At 45.7% G+C, this 17,468-nt stretch overlaps 1 protein-coding gene across 3 annotated transcripts in view; it reads right to left on the bottom strand.

Moving 5' to 3' along the window:
- Positions 1 to 17,468, bottom strand: part of LOC127005399 (proline-rich protein 36-like) — a 155,167-nt gene that overhangs the window by 74,817 nt on the left and 62,882 nt on the right. For 2 of the 3 annotated variants that reach the window (XM_050874214.1, XM_050874254.1), the window contains exon 3: positions 17,169 to 17,207. The exons of the other annotated variant lie outside the window; for it this stretch is intronic. In XM_050874214.1, the coding sequence (XP_050730171.1) occupies positions 17,169 to 17,207 (39 nt within the window). The remainder of the gene's footprint in view (positions 1 to 17,168; positions 17,208 to 17,468) is intronic. 3 annotated transcript variants of the gene reach the window in all.

Genomic DNA, 17,468 nt, shown 5'->3' with positions numbered 1-17,468 from the left:
TCTGGTTTGGACTTCACATCAACTACCTCCTCCTTCTCCTCCTCCTCCTCCTCCATCCATCAAACCCTCCATCACTTCCTTCCTTTATCTCGATCAATCCTTCAAGTTACTTCCCTTCCTCTCTTCCTCTTCCCTCCCATGGCTTCCTTCTGCTTTTTTCTTTTTCTTCCTCCTTCTCCTCCTCCTCATAAACCGTACATTCTCCCCAGCCAGCTTTTTATACACCCCTTTCCCGCCTCTCCCCGGCATTTCACCCCCTCTGTTATACTCTTAAAACCCTGTATCGCTCTCTCTTTCTTCTTTATTTTCCTCTTTTCTGCCTCTCCCTCTCCTTTCCCTTGCTATCGTCCCCTTTCTCCTTCCTCCCTTCTTCTCTCTCCTTTTACACCTTGGTATCGTTTTCTCTCCCTTCTCTCTTTCCTTGCTGTTATTTCCTTTCTCCCCCTTAAAATCCCTCTCCCGTCCTCTTCCTTCCCTTAAATCCTAGTATCGCTCTCTCCCTTTCCTTCCTTTTCCCCCGGCACTCGCTCTCTTCCCCCCTCCCTCACCTTCTCTCCCTTTCCATTGCTATCACCCCTTCCCACTTCTCCCCCTTTCCCGTTAAACCCTGTAGTATGGCTCCCTTCTTTCCTTTCTCTGCCTCTCCCATCCTCCTCAATCCTTTGCCATTCCCCTTTCATCCCCTCCCCCTTCCATGCCTCTCTCTCTACCTCCTCTTTTCCTTTGCCATTAACCCCTCCCACTCTCCTCCTCTCCCCCTTCCCCTCCCTGGCACTCGCACTCTCCCTCCCTTTCCTCTTCCTACCTCCTCTTTCCTCGCCATTATCCCCTCCCACTTCTCCCCTCCCCGGCACTCGCTCTACGTCCCCAAACGGTTCTGGACGTGTCATTCCCGCGGCCCCGATGAGGACGGGGCCGCGGGAAGGGTCGCGTCGGGGCCGTAAAGAGGCGCTGAGTTGGGGCGGCGAGAATCTCATTACCGGGGCGCTAGTGGTGGTGGTGGCGGTGGTGGTGGTGATGCTTCTGGTTCACTCTTTCGTGTATATTTTTTTTCGCTTTTCGGGTTTTTCTTGTCCTCTCTCTCTCTCTCTCTCTCTCTCTCTCTCTCTCTCTCTCTCTCTCTCTCTCTCTCTCTCTCTCTCTCTCTCTCTCTCCCCCCTTTTTTTGGCTTTCTTCTCTTCCGTTTTTCCTTTTTTTTTTGTAATTTTCTTAGTTTCGTTTTTTTTTTCCATTCTTGTTCATCTTTTGTTCCGTTTTTTTCTTTAGCCTTTTTGTTGTTTTTTCCCCTTTTCTTTTTTTCTTTTCCTATTCCGCTTTTACTTTTTCTCTGATTCTGTTCGACTCTGGTTTATTATTTTGTTCTCTTCTTCCTTCTTCACTCTTCCTTTCCTTTCTTTCCTCTTCTCTTTTTACCATTTGGCACTCTCACCAATACTTCTTCTCCCCTCTCCGTCTCCTCTTCCTCTCCTCTCTTCCCTTTCCTTTCTTTCCTCTTTCTTTTCCCTTCCTCTTCTCTTTTTACCAGCTGGCACTCTCCCCCTCTCCACCTTCTCTTCCTCTCCTCTCTTCCGACTTTTTTCCTCCACTTCCTCTTCCTCCTCTTTGTGCTAACCTCGCTCCGGCCGTCAATACCGCCGACATCTTCTGCACTGCTCAGCCATTCTTCTTTCTTCCTCTTCCTCTTCCTCTTTTGCTGACCTAACCTCGCTACCGCCACCGCCGCCGCCACTGCCCGTCTCCTCTTTTCTTCTCCTCTCTTCTCTTCCTCTTTCGTTCTCTCCGCTCTCTGATATAACTCCTCCGCCGCCGCTACCGCCTCCTCCTCCTCTTCTTCTCGTTCTCTTAATTCCTTCTTCCCTCTTCGTAATTTCCTTCTCCTCTTCTTTCTCCTTTTTCGTCTGTATTTGTTGCCCTTCCTTCCTTGCCTGCTTTTACCTCTTCCTCCTCCTCCTCTTCTTCTTCTTCTTCTTCGTTCTTTTGCTTTTTGCTAAATTGCCTCCATCGTAACTTTTTTTTCTCATTTTTACAGTTCCTCTTTTTTTTTTCCTTTCCCTTCTTTCGTTTCAGGGTTTCAATGACCTCCACTTTTTCCTCTTTTCCTCCATTTCCTTTTTTTCCCTCTTCTTCCTCTTTTACATTCCTTTGCTAACATCTGAATCCTCCGGCTCCTCCTCTTTTCATCCTTCCTTCATCCCTTCCTGCCTCCTCCTTCTCCTCCTCCTGCCTCTTCCATCACTCCTGAACGCGCACCCTTCCTTCCTTCCATCTTCCTGCTTTCCTTCCTCCAGTTCTTTTCCCTCTCCTTTTGCACCGCTATTACGGCCGCTCCGCCATTCTTTCCTCCTCGGTAAAGTTGATATTCCTAAGGCTCCTCCTCCTCCTCCTCCTCCTCCTCCTCCTCCTCCTCTTGCCGCTTTGCTGGAGACCTGGAAGTTTCTCCTTTAGCTGCGTGTGATGTGAGGAAAGGTGGAGGAAGAGGAGGAAGGTGGATGCCGCAGCTGTTGGTGAGCGAGTAGGAAGAGGAGGAGGAGGAGGAGGAGGAGGAGGAAGAGAGGAGAAAGAGAGAGAGAGAGAGAGAGAGAGAGAGAGAGAGAGAGAGAGAGAGAGAGAGAGAGAACATTATTATGCCACTAGAGTTCCCAAAGTAATGACAGTCCTCCTCCTCCTCCTCCTCCTCTTCCTCTTTCTTCCTCCATCACCACACACAGTCACCACAGACCCTCCCATTAACCCCCATTTCTCTCTCTCTCTCTCTCTCTCTCTCTCTCTCTCTCTCTCTCTCTCTCTCTCTCTCTCTCTCTCTCTCTCTCCCATTCATTCACCTTCCTATTTTCCTCCTTCTTTTCTACTTAATTTCTTTCCTTATCCTTCCTTTCCTTTCCATCATTCCTTCCTCCCTTCACCATCCCTTCCTTCCTTCCTTCATTTACTTTCTTTCCATCTTTCCTTCCTTCCTCTTTATTCTTCCCTTTTCGCTCTCTACACCATTCCTTCCTTTCTTGCTATATCTTCTTCCTCTTCTTTCTTTCCCTTCGCATGATTTCCTTCCACTTTCTTCCTCTCTCCACTGTGTCTTTCTTTCTTTCTTTATCTTCTTTCTCTCCTCCATTCCTGTACCTCTTTTTTTTTCCCTTCACACAATTTCCTTCAACTTTTTTCCTCTCTCCACTGTTTCTTTCTCTCTTCCACTTCTTTATCTCTTTCTTCTTTCCCTCCACACAATTTCCCTCCACTTTCCTTTACATTCCTGAATCTCTCTCTCTCTCTCTCTCTCTCTCTCTCTCTCTCTCTCTCCATCACTTCTTCCTCTCCAAAAACATCACCACCACCACCACCGCCACCACCACCTCCTCCTCCTGCTCCAACCTAACCTCATTTCTTTTTCAACCTTCCTTCATTTTTCAACACCACCACCACCACCGGCACTTTCCTCCTCCTCCTCTTTCTTCTTCCCTCCCTTCCCTCCTCCCTCCTTTCCTCCCTGGGGCCGCCTCGTTGGGGGAAAATTGTCCTTCTGTCGAGGGAAAATTTGCAGGCCATCAGGAGGACAAATCCCTGAGGAGGAGGAAGACGAGCGACGGAGGGAAGGGAGGAGGAAAAAAGGGGGAAAAAAGTGTGGAGAGAGTGAGAGTTGGTGAGGTAAGAGAGGAGAAAGAGAAAGAGAGAAGAGAGAAACATATCCAGAAGGGGAAGGAAAAATAGAGGAGGGAGAGGAAAGAGGAATGGAGAAAAAGAAAAGGAGAGGAAAGAAGAAAGAATAAGTGGAGAGAGAAAGAATATGTCCAGAAAAGCAAATTCGCTCAAAGAAAAGGAATGAATGAAGGGAACGAATGAGAGGGAAGAAATGTCGCAAAAACCAGGAGAAAAATGGAAAGGGAAGGAGAGGAAAGAAAAAGAAAAAAGTGGAGAGTGAGTGAGAGAAGAGGGAGAGAGAAACATGTCCAGAAGGGGAAGGAAATATAGAAGTGAGGGAGAGCAAAGAGGAAAGAAAGGAGAGAAAACGTATCTAAAAGGGAACGGAGGAAAAAAAGGAGAGGAAAGAATAGGAGGAAAGAAGCGGAGAGGGGAAAGAGAAAAGGAAAATAAGTCTAAAAAGGCGAATTCCCTCTAAAGAAAACGAATGAATGAAAGGAAGGAAAGAGAGAGAAGAAATATCGCTAAATGGAGGAAAAATGAAAGGAGAGAGAGAAAAGGAGAAAAGAGAAAACGTGTCCAGAAAGAATACTTTAAAAAGGAGAAGGAACGAAGGGAATAGAAAACATGAGAGTAAGAGGAAAGAGGAATAAAAGAGGAAAGAAGAAAAGGCGAGAAGACAGAAAATATATCTAGAAAGACGAAATCGCTCAAAAGAAAGAGGAATGAATGGAGGAGAGGGAGGAGGAAAGAAAGATGTGAGAGAGAGAGAGAGAGAGAGAGAGAGAGAGAGAGAGAGAGAGAGAGAGGCGGATGACAAGCCTGAAAAATAGGAGAAAAGTTGGGAGAAATAGCGACCAAAATGTTGTCTTGGTATTTGTGGGTTATCCGAGGAGCGTATTAAAGGAGGAGGAGGAGGAGGAGGAGGAGGAGGAGGAGGAGGAGGAGGAGGAGGAGGAGGAGGAGGAGGAGGAGGAGGAAGAAGCGGAGGAGTGGAAGGAAGGAAAAAGAGCAAGAGGGGATGAGAAAAAAAAATATGCACACAGATAGATAGATAGATAGATATAGATAGATGGATGGAGATAATGTGTGTGTGTGTGTGTGTGTGTGCGTGTGTGTGTGTGGAGTGTCACATTCCAAGAACCCTGATAAACCACCGTGCTATCGTCACACACACACACACACACACACACACAGACAAGGACCTTCTGTTTACCTGCACTCTGATAACACGCTAAGAGCCTCGTTATCACCAGGTAGAGGAGACTCTCACCTGGGAACCTAGGTATTACACAAGTGGGGGTAGGGGGGGTAGGGGAAGGGGAGGGGGAAAGGAAAGATGAAGACGACGAAAACGAGGAAAAAAAAAAAAGAATGGATGACAGGGATGAAAGGAAAAAAATGAAGAGGGAAATGGTGAAGGAAACAAGGAGTGGGAGAAGAATAGGGATGACACAAACACACACACACAAACAATGCGGTAAGCTCTACGTAGCATAACATCACATATTCTTTATTTATCTACCCTTGTATTCCTTCATCTTTCTCTACTCCTTCTCTTCCTTCCTATATATTTACACTTCACACTCAACCACGACCAAGAACAAGATGCAAAAGCTCTCAATCTTAGGTGGCCTTGGCGGTGAGCGGTGACCCATCTCTCCCCCTCTCTTTCCCCCTTATCTCAACTTCCGCTATAGAAAAAGAATATGTGCCGAGTGAAAGACAAACACCAGTCAACAACAACAAAGCTCCCAGCCATGACCACGACCAAGATGCAAAGGCTCTCTCTCTTAGGCGGCCTTGGCAGTTAGCGGTGAGCGGTGACCCATCCTTCCCACTCCCCTCTGCCCTCCAGCCCCATTCCCTGCCTCCCTCTAATCAAATACCGCCCTAATAACACCATTAAGTCCCCCGGCCGTTACAGCGCCTCCCGGGAGCCGCCTGAGCCGCCCTGATCCCCGAGGAAACAGCGCGTGAGCCGAGCCAAGCCCCGCCGGGATTACTTGCCGGGACCCTGCTTATCACTGTCTGCCTCTCTCTCTCTCTCTCTCTCTAGTGGTGATGGTGGTGGTTTGTTTTTCTGTGTTTTTTTGCTTGATTTTGATGTTTTTAAGTGTGTTGGTGTCTCGAGTTTGATTATTCTCTCTCTCTCTCTCTCTCTCTCTCTCTCTCTCTAGTGGTGATGGTGGTGGTTTGTTTTTCTGTGGTTTTTGTTTGTTTTTGGTGTTTTTTAAGTGTGTTGGTGTCTCGAGTTTGGTTTTGTTTGTTTATCTAGTCTCTCTCTCTCTCTCTCTCTCTCTCTCTCTCTCTCTCTCTCTCTCTCTCTCTCTCTCTCTGTATAGAAACCGTTCAATATCATTTCCATCACCTCCGCCACTACCAAAACCTTCTCCTCCTCTCCTCTCCTCCTCTTCCTCTTCCTCGCCCGAACAAATTATCCTTTAACTTCTCTCGTCTATCTTCTCTTTATCTCCTCTTCCTCTTTTTAACTTTACCCTCGCTTCCTCCACCTCTGCTGCCTCCTCCTCTTCCTCCTCCTTCCACCCCTCTGATCACTCCTGGGAAAGAGTCTGTCTGTTTGTTTCCAGCACTTTAACTTGTCTGTCTGTGTGTCTGTCTGTCAGCGGCTCCGGGAAAGATATGGAGATGAAGGAGGGAAAGAGAGGAAGTGAAAAGATTGAAAGAGAGATGGAGGGGAGATAAGAGAGAGAGAGAGAGAGAGAGAGAGAGAGAGAGAGAGAGAGAGAGAGAGAGAGACGCGAGCAAGTGAAAAAAGGTCTAAGATAATATATTCATACCGTGTTATTGTCTTGCGAGAGAGAGAGAGAGAGAGAGAGAGAGAGAGATTACACTTTATCCCACCAAGATGAAATTCCCCTTCTACTCCTAACCCCCCCTCTCTCTCTCTCTCTCTCTCTCTCTCTCTCTCTCTCTCTCTCTCTCTGTACCACTTCTTCCTCTTCCTCCTTCTCAATCCTCCAATTCCTCCTCTCACATTTTCGGCTTCCTCCTCCTCTTTCTATACCTCTTCAGTCCTCCTCCTCCTCCTCCTCCTCTTCCTTAGCCCCTCCGCAGCGTAGGAAGGAAAATTGCTTCCAATCCGCTGGTTTAAAAGTGCGCGCCATTAGCATTGCAAACTCGAGAGCACAAGTTTCCAGAGAGGGGGCGAACGTGCTTCAGCCAACTCTCCGCTCCCCGTCCCCCACGCCCCCCTCTGTTACCCCCTACCACCCCCCTCACCCCCCCGTAAGGCTGTTAGAGGCGACGATCCCTTTAGAAGCAGCCTGTGTGAGAGCCGTGGAGTCCTTTCAGCCTTACGCCCCTCGTGAGCGCCGCCTCCCACCGGCTGTTTCGCGGGGCAGACCGGTGGGATGATAATGTCATTTATATGAAAATTGCATCACTAGTCGACACCGTGGATAAGGGAGGAGGAGGAGGAGGGAGGGTGAGAGGAAGGAGAAAAGCTGCCGTGACGATGGAGGAAGACAAGTGGAAGACAGAAACGAAGGGACGAGGAGGAGGAGGAGGAGGAGGAAGAGGAGAAAGAGGGGGAAGAAGAGGAGTAAACTAGAAATAGAGAGGGAGAAAGAGGAGGAGGCAGAAGATAAAAAAAGGGGAGGAAAAAGAGAACTAAAAACTAGCAATAGAGAAAAAAGTTAAGCAGAGGTAGTACAAAGATAAGAGATAAATAAGATAAATAGATAGAAAGAGAAAGAGAGAACAAACACAACACTTTAAAACAGCTGACCAAGGCTAACACACACACACACACACACTCCCCCTCCCCAACAGCACCCTATCCTCACACACTCACTGGAGATGAAAAAAAGTGATAACCAGCCAGGACGGGGAGGGGGAGGAGGAGATAAGGGTCAGACAATGGGTGGCAGCTTGTACCCTTCCCTGCCCCTCCCTTTGTGCGCTCGACAATCTCCCTTCTCCATCATAACAGACTGGCTGACGACCGACTACCAAGCTACCCACCTCTCTCTCTCTGATCCCTTTTATTACCTCCATTTTTTTCCCTTTCCATCTCTTTCTCGTCTCCTTTTCACCTCTTTCTCTCCCTCTCCCTCTCTCTATCTCCATTTATTTTCATTCATTTTTTTCCTTCTCTCCTTCGTCTCTTCGTTTCACTTCTCTTCCTCTTTCCTTCTCTCCCTCTTCCTCGTTCTCTTTCTCGTTATCTAATTTTTTGCTCTTCTTCCTCTCCTCCCTCCCTCTACGTCATCTTCCTTTCTCTTTTTTCTCCTCCAGCTTCCATCTCGCTCTTCTTTTTCCCTCTCTTTCTGCTCCCTTTTCTCCTCTCCCTCCTCACTACAAATCTCTCTCACCCATATTCTCCTATGTACTCATTTTCTTTCTCCTTCTCCCTCCTCCGGCTTTCCTAACTACCCCCACTTCCTCCTCCTTCCTCATTTTTTCTTCTAATCTTTCCTCTTCGCCTTATCATCATCGTTCTCATTCACGCTAAAGATTTCTTCCATTGTAGGCGCCGAGGGACATCTTTTTTTTCTGCGATCGCTTCCTCATCTTAATTGCCAGTCTCACCTGCCTCCTGACACCTCTCCTTACCTTACCTATCCACTAATGAGAGACATGCTACACCTTCCCTTGACTTAACCTCACTACTAAACCTTTCTTTCACCTTCCCATTTCACCTGCCTCTCACACCTCTCCTTACTTTACCTATCCACTAATGAGAGACATGTTACACCTTCCCTGGACTTGACCTCACCACTAAACGTTTCTTCCACGCTCTCTTTGGTTTATTAATCGTCATCGGCTTTACCTTAACGAATAAATGAAGTAAGAGTGAAGATAATAGTAATACAACGTCACTTAAGCATATTACACCCGGCTGAGAGATGAGTTAGCACCGAAATTCAATAAAACACCTGTATAAAAAGCCTTGCAAATAACACCTGGCTGAGAGATGAGTTAGCACCGAAATTCAATAAAACACCTGTATAAAAAGCCTTGCAAATAACACCTGGCTGAGAGATGAGTTAGCACCGAAATTCAATAAAACACCTGTATATAAAGCCTTGCAAATAACACCTGGCTGAGAGATGAGTTAGGAAAGAAACATAAAAGGGGTAAGAAAGTAACACCTATGTATATAACACCTTGCACAGAGTTTGGTTCGAAACATAATAATACAAGGCGTAATAATTTTCAGTCACCCCAACCCTCAGTCTTGCCAGCGAGGAAAACGAGGTAGAGGCCAGGCTTACACGGTTCGTTATGCCCTTATATGCCCGTCAATTGGTGCCGAGTAATGTCGAGTTGTTGCGTGCTTTGCTGACACGACCATCTGACATACCAGCCTTCATTCCTGCTTCTTTTTTAGGGGGTTGACGCTAAACTAACAATGCTACAGAAAGAGTGATACTTACCCTAACCTAACAGAGCATTACGAGGGGGGTTCGTACTTAACCTAACCTAACTGACATGCTAATCTAACCTATACTTATCTAACCGAGCTATACAAGGGGAGATAGTTAATAACCTAAACTAAACTTACCTAACCGAGCCATACAAGGGGAGACAGTGCCTAACCTAAACTAAACTTATCTAACTGAGCCATACAAGGGGAGACAGTGCCTAACCTAAACTAAACTTACCTAACCGAGCCATACAAGGGGAGACAGTGCCTAACCTAAACTAAACTTATCTAACTGAGCCATACAAAGGAAGATAGTGGAATTTAGGAGTTTTTTTCCTCGATCTGTGGACAAGATTCCTGGGACGAGTCATATCCCCCCCTCTCTCTCTCTCTCTCTCTCTCTCTCTCTCTCTCTCTCTCTCTCTCCAGTCCCTACTATCGCCGCCACTTCACGCTGGAGGACACACTTGAAGATAAAACCTCGTCACAATATTGGCCTCGGTGACACACACACACACACACACACACACACACGCACACAGTTCCATTTATCTTTTATATATTTATTTCTTTGCAAACTCTGGCGTCGTAATGTCTCCAAGCCACACCACACCTAACTACCACATAGTCAGCCACACCCATTGTCCGTCACTCCTAATACTTGACACAGAAATCTGGCTCCCGACACACCTTCCCACCTCCGCTAACGGGCTTATTGACTTCTACCTTCCTTCCTCTCTTTCTTCTTTCCTTCCTTCCCTTTCTCATCTCACCCTTCCTACGTCCTCCTCCTCCTCCTTCACTCTAGTCGCTGTCTCAATGTTAATCGTAGTATGGTGATTCTTCTACATACTCGTTAGCAATTCATAGGTAGGTAAGAGGGACAGATCTTTATGACTATCTTGCGTTGCTTCCTCTCGGTATTCTTGAGTTTCCGTTTTTGCTCTGAGCTGAAGGGGATTACCGAAGACGAGGCGAACCAAAAAGATGTCTCAATGTTAATCGTAGTATCATGATTCTTCCATATAAGCCTTCTATGGGTAGGTTGGAAGGATAGATAATATACTCCCAACCAGGAACAAGATGCAAAGGCTCTCACTCTTAGAAGGCCTTGGCGGTGAGCGGTGAACGGTGACCCATCTCTCTAGGGAGGATAATCATACTATACTCTCAATCTAGACCAAGACTAAGACCAAAATGCAAAGGCTCTCACTCTTAGAAGGCCTTGGCGGTGAGCGGAGAACAGTAACCCATCTCTCTAGGAAGGAAAATCATATACTCCCAACCTAGACCAAGACTAAGACCAAAATGCAAAGGCTTTCACTCTTAGAAGGCCTTGGCGGTGAGCGGAGAACAGTAACCCATCTCTCTAGGAAGGATAATCATATACTCCCAACCTAGACCAAGAATAAAACCAAAATGCAAAGGCTTTCACTCTTAGAAGGCCTTGGCGGTGAGCAGTGAACGGTGACCCATCTCTCTAGGGAGGATAATCATACTATACTCTCAATCTAGACCAAGACTAAGACCAAAATGCAAAGGCTTTCACTCTCAGAAGGCCTTGGCGGTGAGCAGTGAACGGTGACCCATCTCTCTAGGAAGGATAGATTGCCGACAAGGAGGAGAGAACTGTGAGTTGAAGGAGATTGCCGTCATGGAAGAGGGGAACTGTTGACCGACTTACTCACTTACTCGCTTACCTACTCAGCAGCTTGGCGAGGCTTGACAAGTACCTACCACTCGACATGCGTTATCTTATCTCGCAGTGTTATCCCGCCACTAGACAAGACTCACTCTCTCTCTCTCTCTCTCTCTCTCTCTCTCTCTCATGACGGGGAAACTTGATCTCTTTCTATTTCTCCTCGTCCTTCTTCTTCTCCTCCTCCTCCTAATGGTCGCCGCTCTTACTCAACCAGGAGAAGGAAGAGAAGAGAGCAGGAAGGAGAGGAAAAGAGAAGGGTAGGAAAGATGAAAGAAAGAAATAGAGAAAATGGAGTAAAATTAGAGGCAGCATAATCCTACCCACCATCACCACCACCATCACAACTACCACTAACACCACTATCACCAGTACTAACACCGCCATCACCATTACTAACACACTATCACTGCCACCACTAATAACAACAGCAACACCAAGTCTTCCCGGATATGCACCTCAACACCACCGCCACCACTACCACCCTTCACCACCACCACAACCACCCACCACCACCATCACCAGCTCGCCTCAGCTCTGGCAAAACTATGAATCTAACTTTTCCGACCAACAATAAAATCTGAAGTCGAGGTCTTATCAACTTTTACCTGACAGCCCTCCAGGTAGACGAGAGAGAGAGAGAGAGAGAGAGAGAGAGAGAGAGAGAGAGAGAGAGAGAGAGAGAGAGAGAGAGAGAGAGAGAGAGAGAAAATAGGATTCTGGACCTCCTTTGGCTGAACTTAATACTGCATAACGATATTCTATTCTTCTCTTATTTATCACGTACTAAAAATAATAAATACATAAATAATAAAAGACAAAAATAAGAAATACAAACTTAAATAAATAAAAAAGTAAATAGAAGTGCACCAGCTTACACACACACACACACACACACACACACACACACACACACTTATTTATATATATTTCTTTGTCCAGCGTTTATTATCTTCTTAACACGTAAGCCTGCGAGGGACTGCAATAAAAACATAAATAAAAAAATAAAATACGACACACAACACATATCTTGCTTCACTTTGTAGTTTGTTGTTATATAAAGATTGTCTGACTGTGTGTTTGTTTTGTATAAGTCTCTCTCTCTCTCTCTCTCTCTCTCTCTCTGCCGCTGCCATGCCTAAGAAAACAACAATAACAACTAGGATCTCCCATCTATTACTATTACTACTACTACTACAACTATTATTACTACTTTATCTATCTATCTATCTATCTATCTGTGTTTCTATGTCGGTTTATCTGTATATTTCTTTCTCTCTCTCTCACACACACACACACACACACACACACACACCATTACTCTGAACGATCCCGCAGCTGCTCCCGAGATCAATTAACTTCAGCGATGCGAGAGAGAGAGAGAGAGAGAGAGAGAGAGAGAGAGAGAGAGAGAGAGAGAGAGAGAGAGAGAGAGAGAGAGAGAGAGAGACGCTTTTAAAATCAAACGAGAGATATTTATGACCGCGTATAAAATGTAAAGGTGTAAAAGTGTCGGCCATTTAAGCTGATAAATGGCCCACGGAGAGAGAGAGAGAGAGAGAGAGAGAGAGAGAGAGAGAGAGAGAGAGAGAGAGAGAGAGAGAGAGAGAGAGAATGTGAGTGGTGGCGATTCCTGTCTTTCCATCAAATTATTTTCAGTGTATTTTAGATAAGAGGAGGAAGAGGTAAAGTATCATTGTTTTCTTGTGTGTATTTATTGACGTGTGTGTGTGTGTGTGTGTGTGTGCGTGTGTGTGTGTGTGTGTGTGATGGTGTAGAGAACAGTAAAAACTCCTTCCCCTGACACTCCCAACACTACCCCTCTCCCCCTATCCCCCCCCCCCCCACACACACAAGGAACACCGACAAACAAACAAACTAGCAAACAGATAAACAAACCACTCACTAGCAGACCCTTAAAACCAACCCAAACTACGCTATGTAACCAACCAAACCAGCCAGACAAGACAGACAGACGGACGGACGGACGGACGGACCCTTAATAAACCCAGTGAAGGGCAAGTTTGTGAAGACAGACACACACCCAGACAGACGGACAGACAAACAGAAGACTCGCCCGGGTGCTTAATTAACGCGATTCTAAATTCTGGTCGCGGAGTTTGTCACAGCAAGGCGGCGGCGGTCAGACAAGGCTATCACATGTTCTAATTTACTGGAGAGAGAGAGAGAGAGAGAGAGAGAGAGAGAGAGAGAGAGAGAGAGAGGGGGGGGGGGGTTAAAGAGAGAAGAGAGAGGAGGAGGAGGAGGAGGAGGAGGAGGGATATTAACAAGTGTCTTTTACTCCTCCTTCGTGTCCAAATCCTCCTCCTCCTCCTCCTCCAGTCAGACTAAGCACAAACAAACTTGAACTACACAAGACGCCTCCACTTGCTTGTTTGACATGGAGGAGGAGGAGGAGGAGGATGGGGAGGAGGATGCGAAACTTACAGAGGAATGAGTAAGAAGTTCATCGTCTCTCTCTCTCTCTCTCTCTCTCTCTCTCTCTCTCTCTCTCTCTCTCTCAGTAGCAGCACCGATCAATGTAGTTTCAATCGCATTATATTTTTTTTTTCTCTCACTCACAAAGGCCCCAGGTTCGATTCCCCTTGACTTCATTTGAATAAGGTATTAGGTTTTTCCTCCTAATGGCGCGCGCGTGCATGAATGAAGGAGGAGGAGGAGGAGGAGGAGGAGGAAGACTGCAGCATATATATATAAAAACAAAAACAAAGACGATGGAAAAGGAAGAGGAAAAAAAGAAAGAGAAAAGAGAAGAAAAAAATGGTATAAAAATGAATAGCATAAATAAGAAAGTGGGAAAATAAAGAAAAATACAAAAAAAAGACTAGGATGGAAAAGGAAGTGGAAAAAAAGAGAAAAAGAGAATATATTTAAATTCGAATAGGGAAGGGAGGAAAAGAGAGAGAGAGAGAGAGAGAGAGAGAGAGAGAGAGAGAGAGAGAGAGAGAGAGAGAGAGAGAGAGTATATTTAAATCCTTCCTATTTAAAACTCTCCACTAGGTCTTCGAGTCAACCTTTCTTGCCTGTCTTTTCCAAGCACCAAAAACGAGCGAGCAGGTCTGGTGTGCTTGAGGTTGCTTGCACTTCTTTTTTCTTACCCTCTTTTTCATTTCCTTCATTTCTACCACACTTGGTTGCTTGGTCGCCAAATCGGTTCTGGGAATGGCTTGGTGGTGCGGAGGTTTTATTTATTATTTTTTTTTTTTACAGCAAAGGAGACAGTTCAAGGGCACAAAAAAAGTAAACATTAATAAAAAAAAGCCCGCTATTTGCTGCTCCTAAAAAGAATCCAAAGAGGTGGCCGAAAGATAGGTCAGTTTCGGGAGGAGAGGTGTCCTGACTAAGTGAAGAGAAGGGAAGGTAAAGAGGGAAGTAGAGGGGAAGAGGGGGGGAGGAAGGTAAAGAGGGAAAGAGGGGGGAGGGGGAGGAAAGTAAAGAGAGGGAAGGAGAGAGGGAAGGAGGGAATATTTTTTGTCTTCTTCTTCCTCTACTTCTTTATCTTGTTTTTTTCTTCTACTTCTTCAGTATTTGATTCGATTCTTCCTTTCCTTTTTTTTTTTAATTTCTTCCCTCCCGTCATCTTCCTCGTTTTCTTCTTTCCCTTTCCTTTCTTTCCATTCCTCCAACCCCTTCGTATTTTCTTGCTTCCTTTCTTCCCTCATTTTCTTTCTTTTATTTCCCCTTCTATTATTTTCTCACGTTTCCTTCTTTATTTCCTTTCCCTTTTTTTTCTCTTCCCATTTCCTTCGTTCGATCCTTCTTTCCATTCTTCCAAACCCTTCCTCTCCTGTCCTATCCTTTCCATTCCCTACCCTACCTTTACATTCTTTCAACACCTCTCTCTCCTTTCCTCTCCTTTTCCTCCATCCTCTAAGTTATCTCCCACCTTCCCTCTTTTCCTTTCATCTCATTTCCTCCCTCTTCCTCCTTTTCATATTAGGTTAGCATACATCCTCTTACCTTCTCAGTCTGTTTAAAGAAGAAGAGACGGAAAGCGCAGGTCAGGGAGAGAAAAATGGAGGAGCAGGAGGAGGATATGAGTGGAGAGAGAAAAAGAGCGCGAGAGAGGAGGAGGAGAGAAGCTGCGGAAATTAGGAGGAGGAGGAGGAGGAAGACTTGACGAGGAGAAAAACAAGTGGGGAAGAGAGAAATGAGCGTGAAAAAGAAGAGCTGGAGGAGGAGGAGGAGGAGGAGGAGGAGGAGGAGGAAGTAAGGAGAGAAGTGGTTTGAGAATAGATTAAGAATTTGTTACTCCACTAATCCACACAACCACCTCCACTTCCGTCCACTGATCCACTTTACACGCGCAAGGGAGGAGGAGGAGGAGGAGGAGATAAGGAGGAAGAGAATATTATAAAAAAAAGAGGTACACATCCAACCCAATTACATCCAAGGGCTTGAAGGAGGAGGAGGAGGAGGACGTGACAAGAGGTGAACATAAGGACAGAAAATCAGCGAGAGAGAGAGAGAGAGAGAGAGAGAGAGAGAGAGAGAGAGAGAGAGAGAGAGAGAGAGAGAGAGAGAGAGAGAGAGAGAGAGAGAGAGAGAGAGAGAGAAATACACATCAGAAAGAAAAAAAATAATATAAAAACAAAGAAACAGAACCGAGAAGAGAGTGGAGGAAGAGGTTTCAAGAGGTCTAAAGTAAGTGTGTGTGTGTGTGTGTGTGTGTGTGTGTGTGTGTGTGTGTGTGTGTGTGTGTGTGTGCACGCACGCACGCACACACACTTAAGAGAATACCTGAACGGAGATAAACGGCAAGAAAAAAAAAAGAAAAAAAAAGAGGAAGTGAACAAGCGAAGAAAGAAAAAACACATTCCTTCTTAAACAGAGCGAAGAATCGGACTATGAGGAGGAGGAAGAAGAGGAAGAGGAGGAGGAGGAGGAGGAGGAGGAGGAGCAGGAGTGGAGTGCCTCAGCTGCCCACTCCAGCACTCCAAGGGTCTCTTACCTCAGATGGGCGGCCCTCTCTCATCCCTCTCCTCCTCCTCCTCCTCTTCCTACCCTCCTCGACCACCCTGAAGACTAAGGAGGCATGAAGAGGACTATGAGGAGGAGGAGGAGGAGGAGGAGAGGTGGACTAAGGCGATGAGTGGGGAGGGATAAGTGTGTGTGTGTGTGTGTGTGTGTGTGTGTGTGTGTGTGTGTGTGTGTGTGTGTGTGTGTGTGTGAAGAAAGAATGAACGAAGAGTAGATTTTAAAGTTGGTATGTGAAGAGAGAGAGAGAGAGAGAGAGAGAGAGAGAGAGAGAGAGAGAGAGAGAGAGAGAGAGAGAGAGAGAGAGAGAGAGAGAGAGAGAGAGAGAGAGAGAGAGAGAGAGAAAGCAAAGGCAAGGTGAAATAACATTTAAACGAAGACAATGATCCGATAATTTAATGACAAAGAAGAAGAAAAATAAAGAGGAAAAAGGAGAAAAAAATAATCAACAAAATATCACGTGAAGTTAATGAATAATAATAATAAAAAAAAAAAAAAAAACTGCTTAACTAAATAATACATGAAAATAAAAGATGGGTAGAAAGATAACGAGGAGGAAGGAGGAGGAGGAGGAGGAGGAGGAGGGTGACGAGATGTGAGGAGCAATTAGTAAAGAGAAGAAAAAAAGGACGGGGGAAGAGAAGAGGAGGATGTGAACGAGGAGGAGGAGGAGGAGGAGGAGGAGAGCTGATAAGTGAAAACCTGAGCTTCAAAGGGAGAGGAGAAGATTGGAATTGAAAGAGCTATGTGTGTGTGTGAGAGAGAGAGAGAGAGAGAGAGAGAGAGAGAGAGAGAGAGAGAGAGAGAGAGAGAGAGAGAGAGAGAGAGAGAGAACGGGAGGACATGAACCAAAAACAAGAAGAAAAAACAAAATAAAACATCATGACAGATATATACAGAGAGGCAGACAACCGAGTGAGGGAGAGAAAGAAAACGAGACGAAAAATGGATGATAAAAAAAAAAACAAAAAAAAAAAAACACACAGGTGGAGACAAAAGAACACAACAAAACAAAACACACCTTGACACTTTCACGAGACACAATGGACAGGTAGGACACACACACACACACACACACACACACACACACACACACACACCGCTCCGGTAGCTCAATCGGCTAGAGCGCCGCGCTACATGGCTTCATGGCCAAAACAGGCGGGGGTTCGAGCCCCGCTCAGGCCGGATTCTTTCCGTTGACTAGGAGTGATTACTGTCCCCCCTTGAGCAAGGGAAATAGGGTGTGTGGTGTGTGAGGTCCTGGCAGTACCCAGAGATCGACGATAATGAGCATGCACTTGCTACTGTCGGGAGGGTACGGTACCTGCTGGCGAAAGCGAGTCTAACTCGTGATCAGGCCGTGGTGAATTACACACACACACACACACACACACACACACACACACACACACACACACACACACACACACACACTATGGTACTCACGATGTAGCCTTGCTCGGAGCTTGACTGGCTTCCGCCCGCCTGTAGGAGGGAGAGAAGGACGAGTCATACTACTGGACACACGACTACACATGGAAATACTAAGACTGAGATATTATATATATGGACTAGAAGTGATAAGATGGAGAGACATAGATTCAAAATAATGGCTGACGGCAACATACACATAATACTTCCTATATACACACAAAAAATACATAGATTAATAAATAAATAAAACGGTAACTAACTGCTACACACATATACATGAAAACATAATTTGTACATATGTAGATAGAAAGA

Source organism: Eriocheir sinensis, chromosome 3, assembly GCF_024679095.1.
Source record: "Eriocheir sinensis breed Jianghai 21 chromosome 3, ASM2467909v1, whole genome shotgun sequence".
NCBI classification, from domain to species: domain Eukaryota; kingdom Metazoa; phylum Arthropoda; class Malacostraca; order Decapoda; family Varunidae; genus Eriocheir; species Eriocheir sinensis.
The sequence above is the reverse complement of the archived record's forward strand: the minus strand, read 5'-3'. Positions and strand labels throughout refer to the sequence as shown.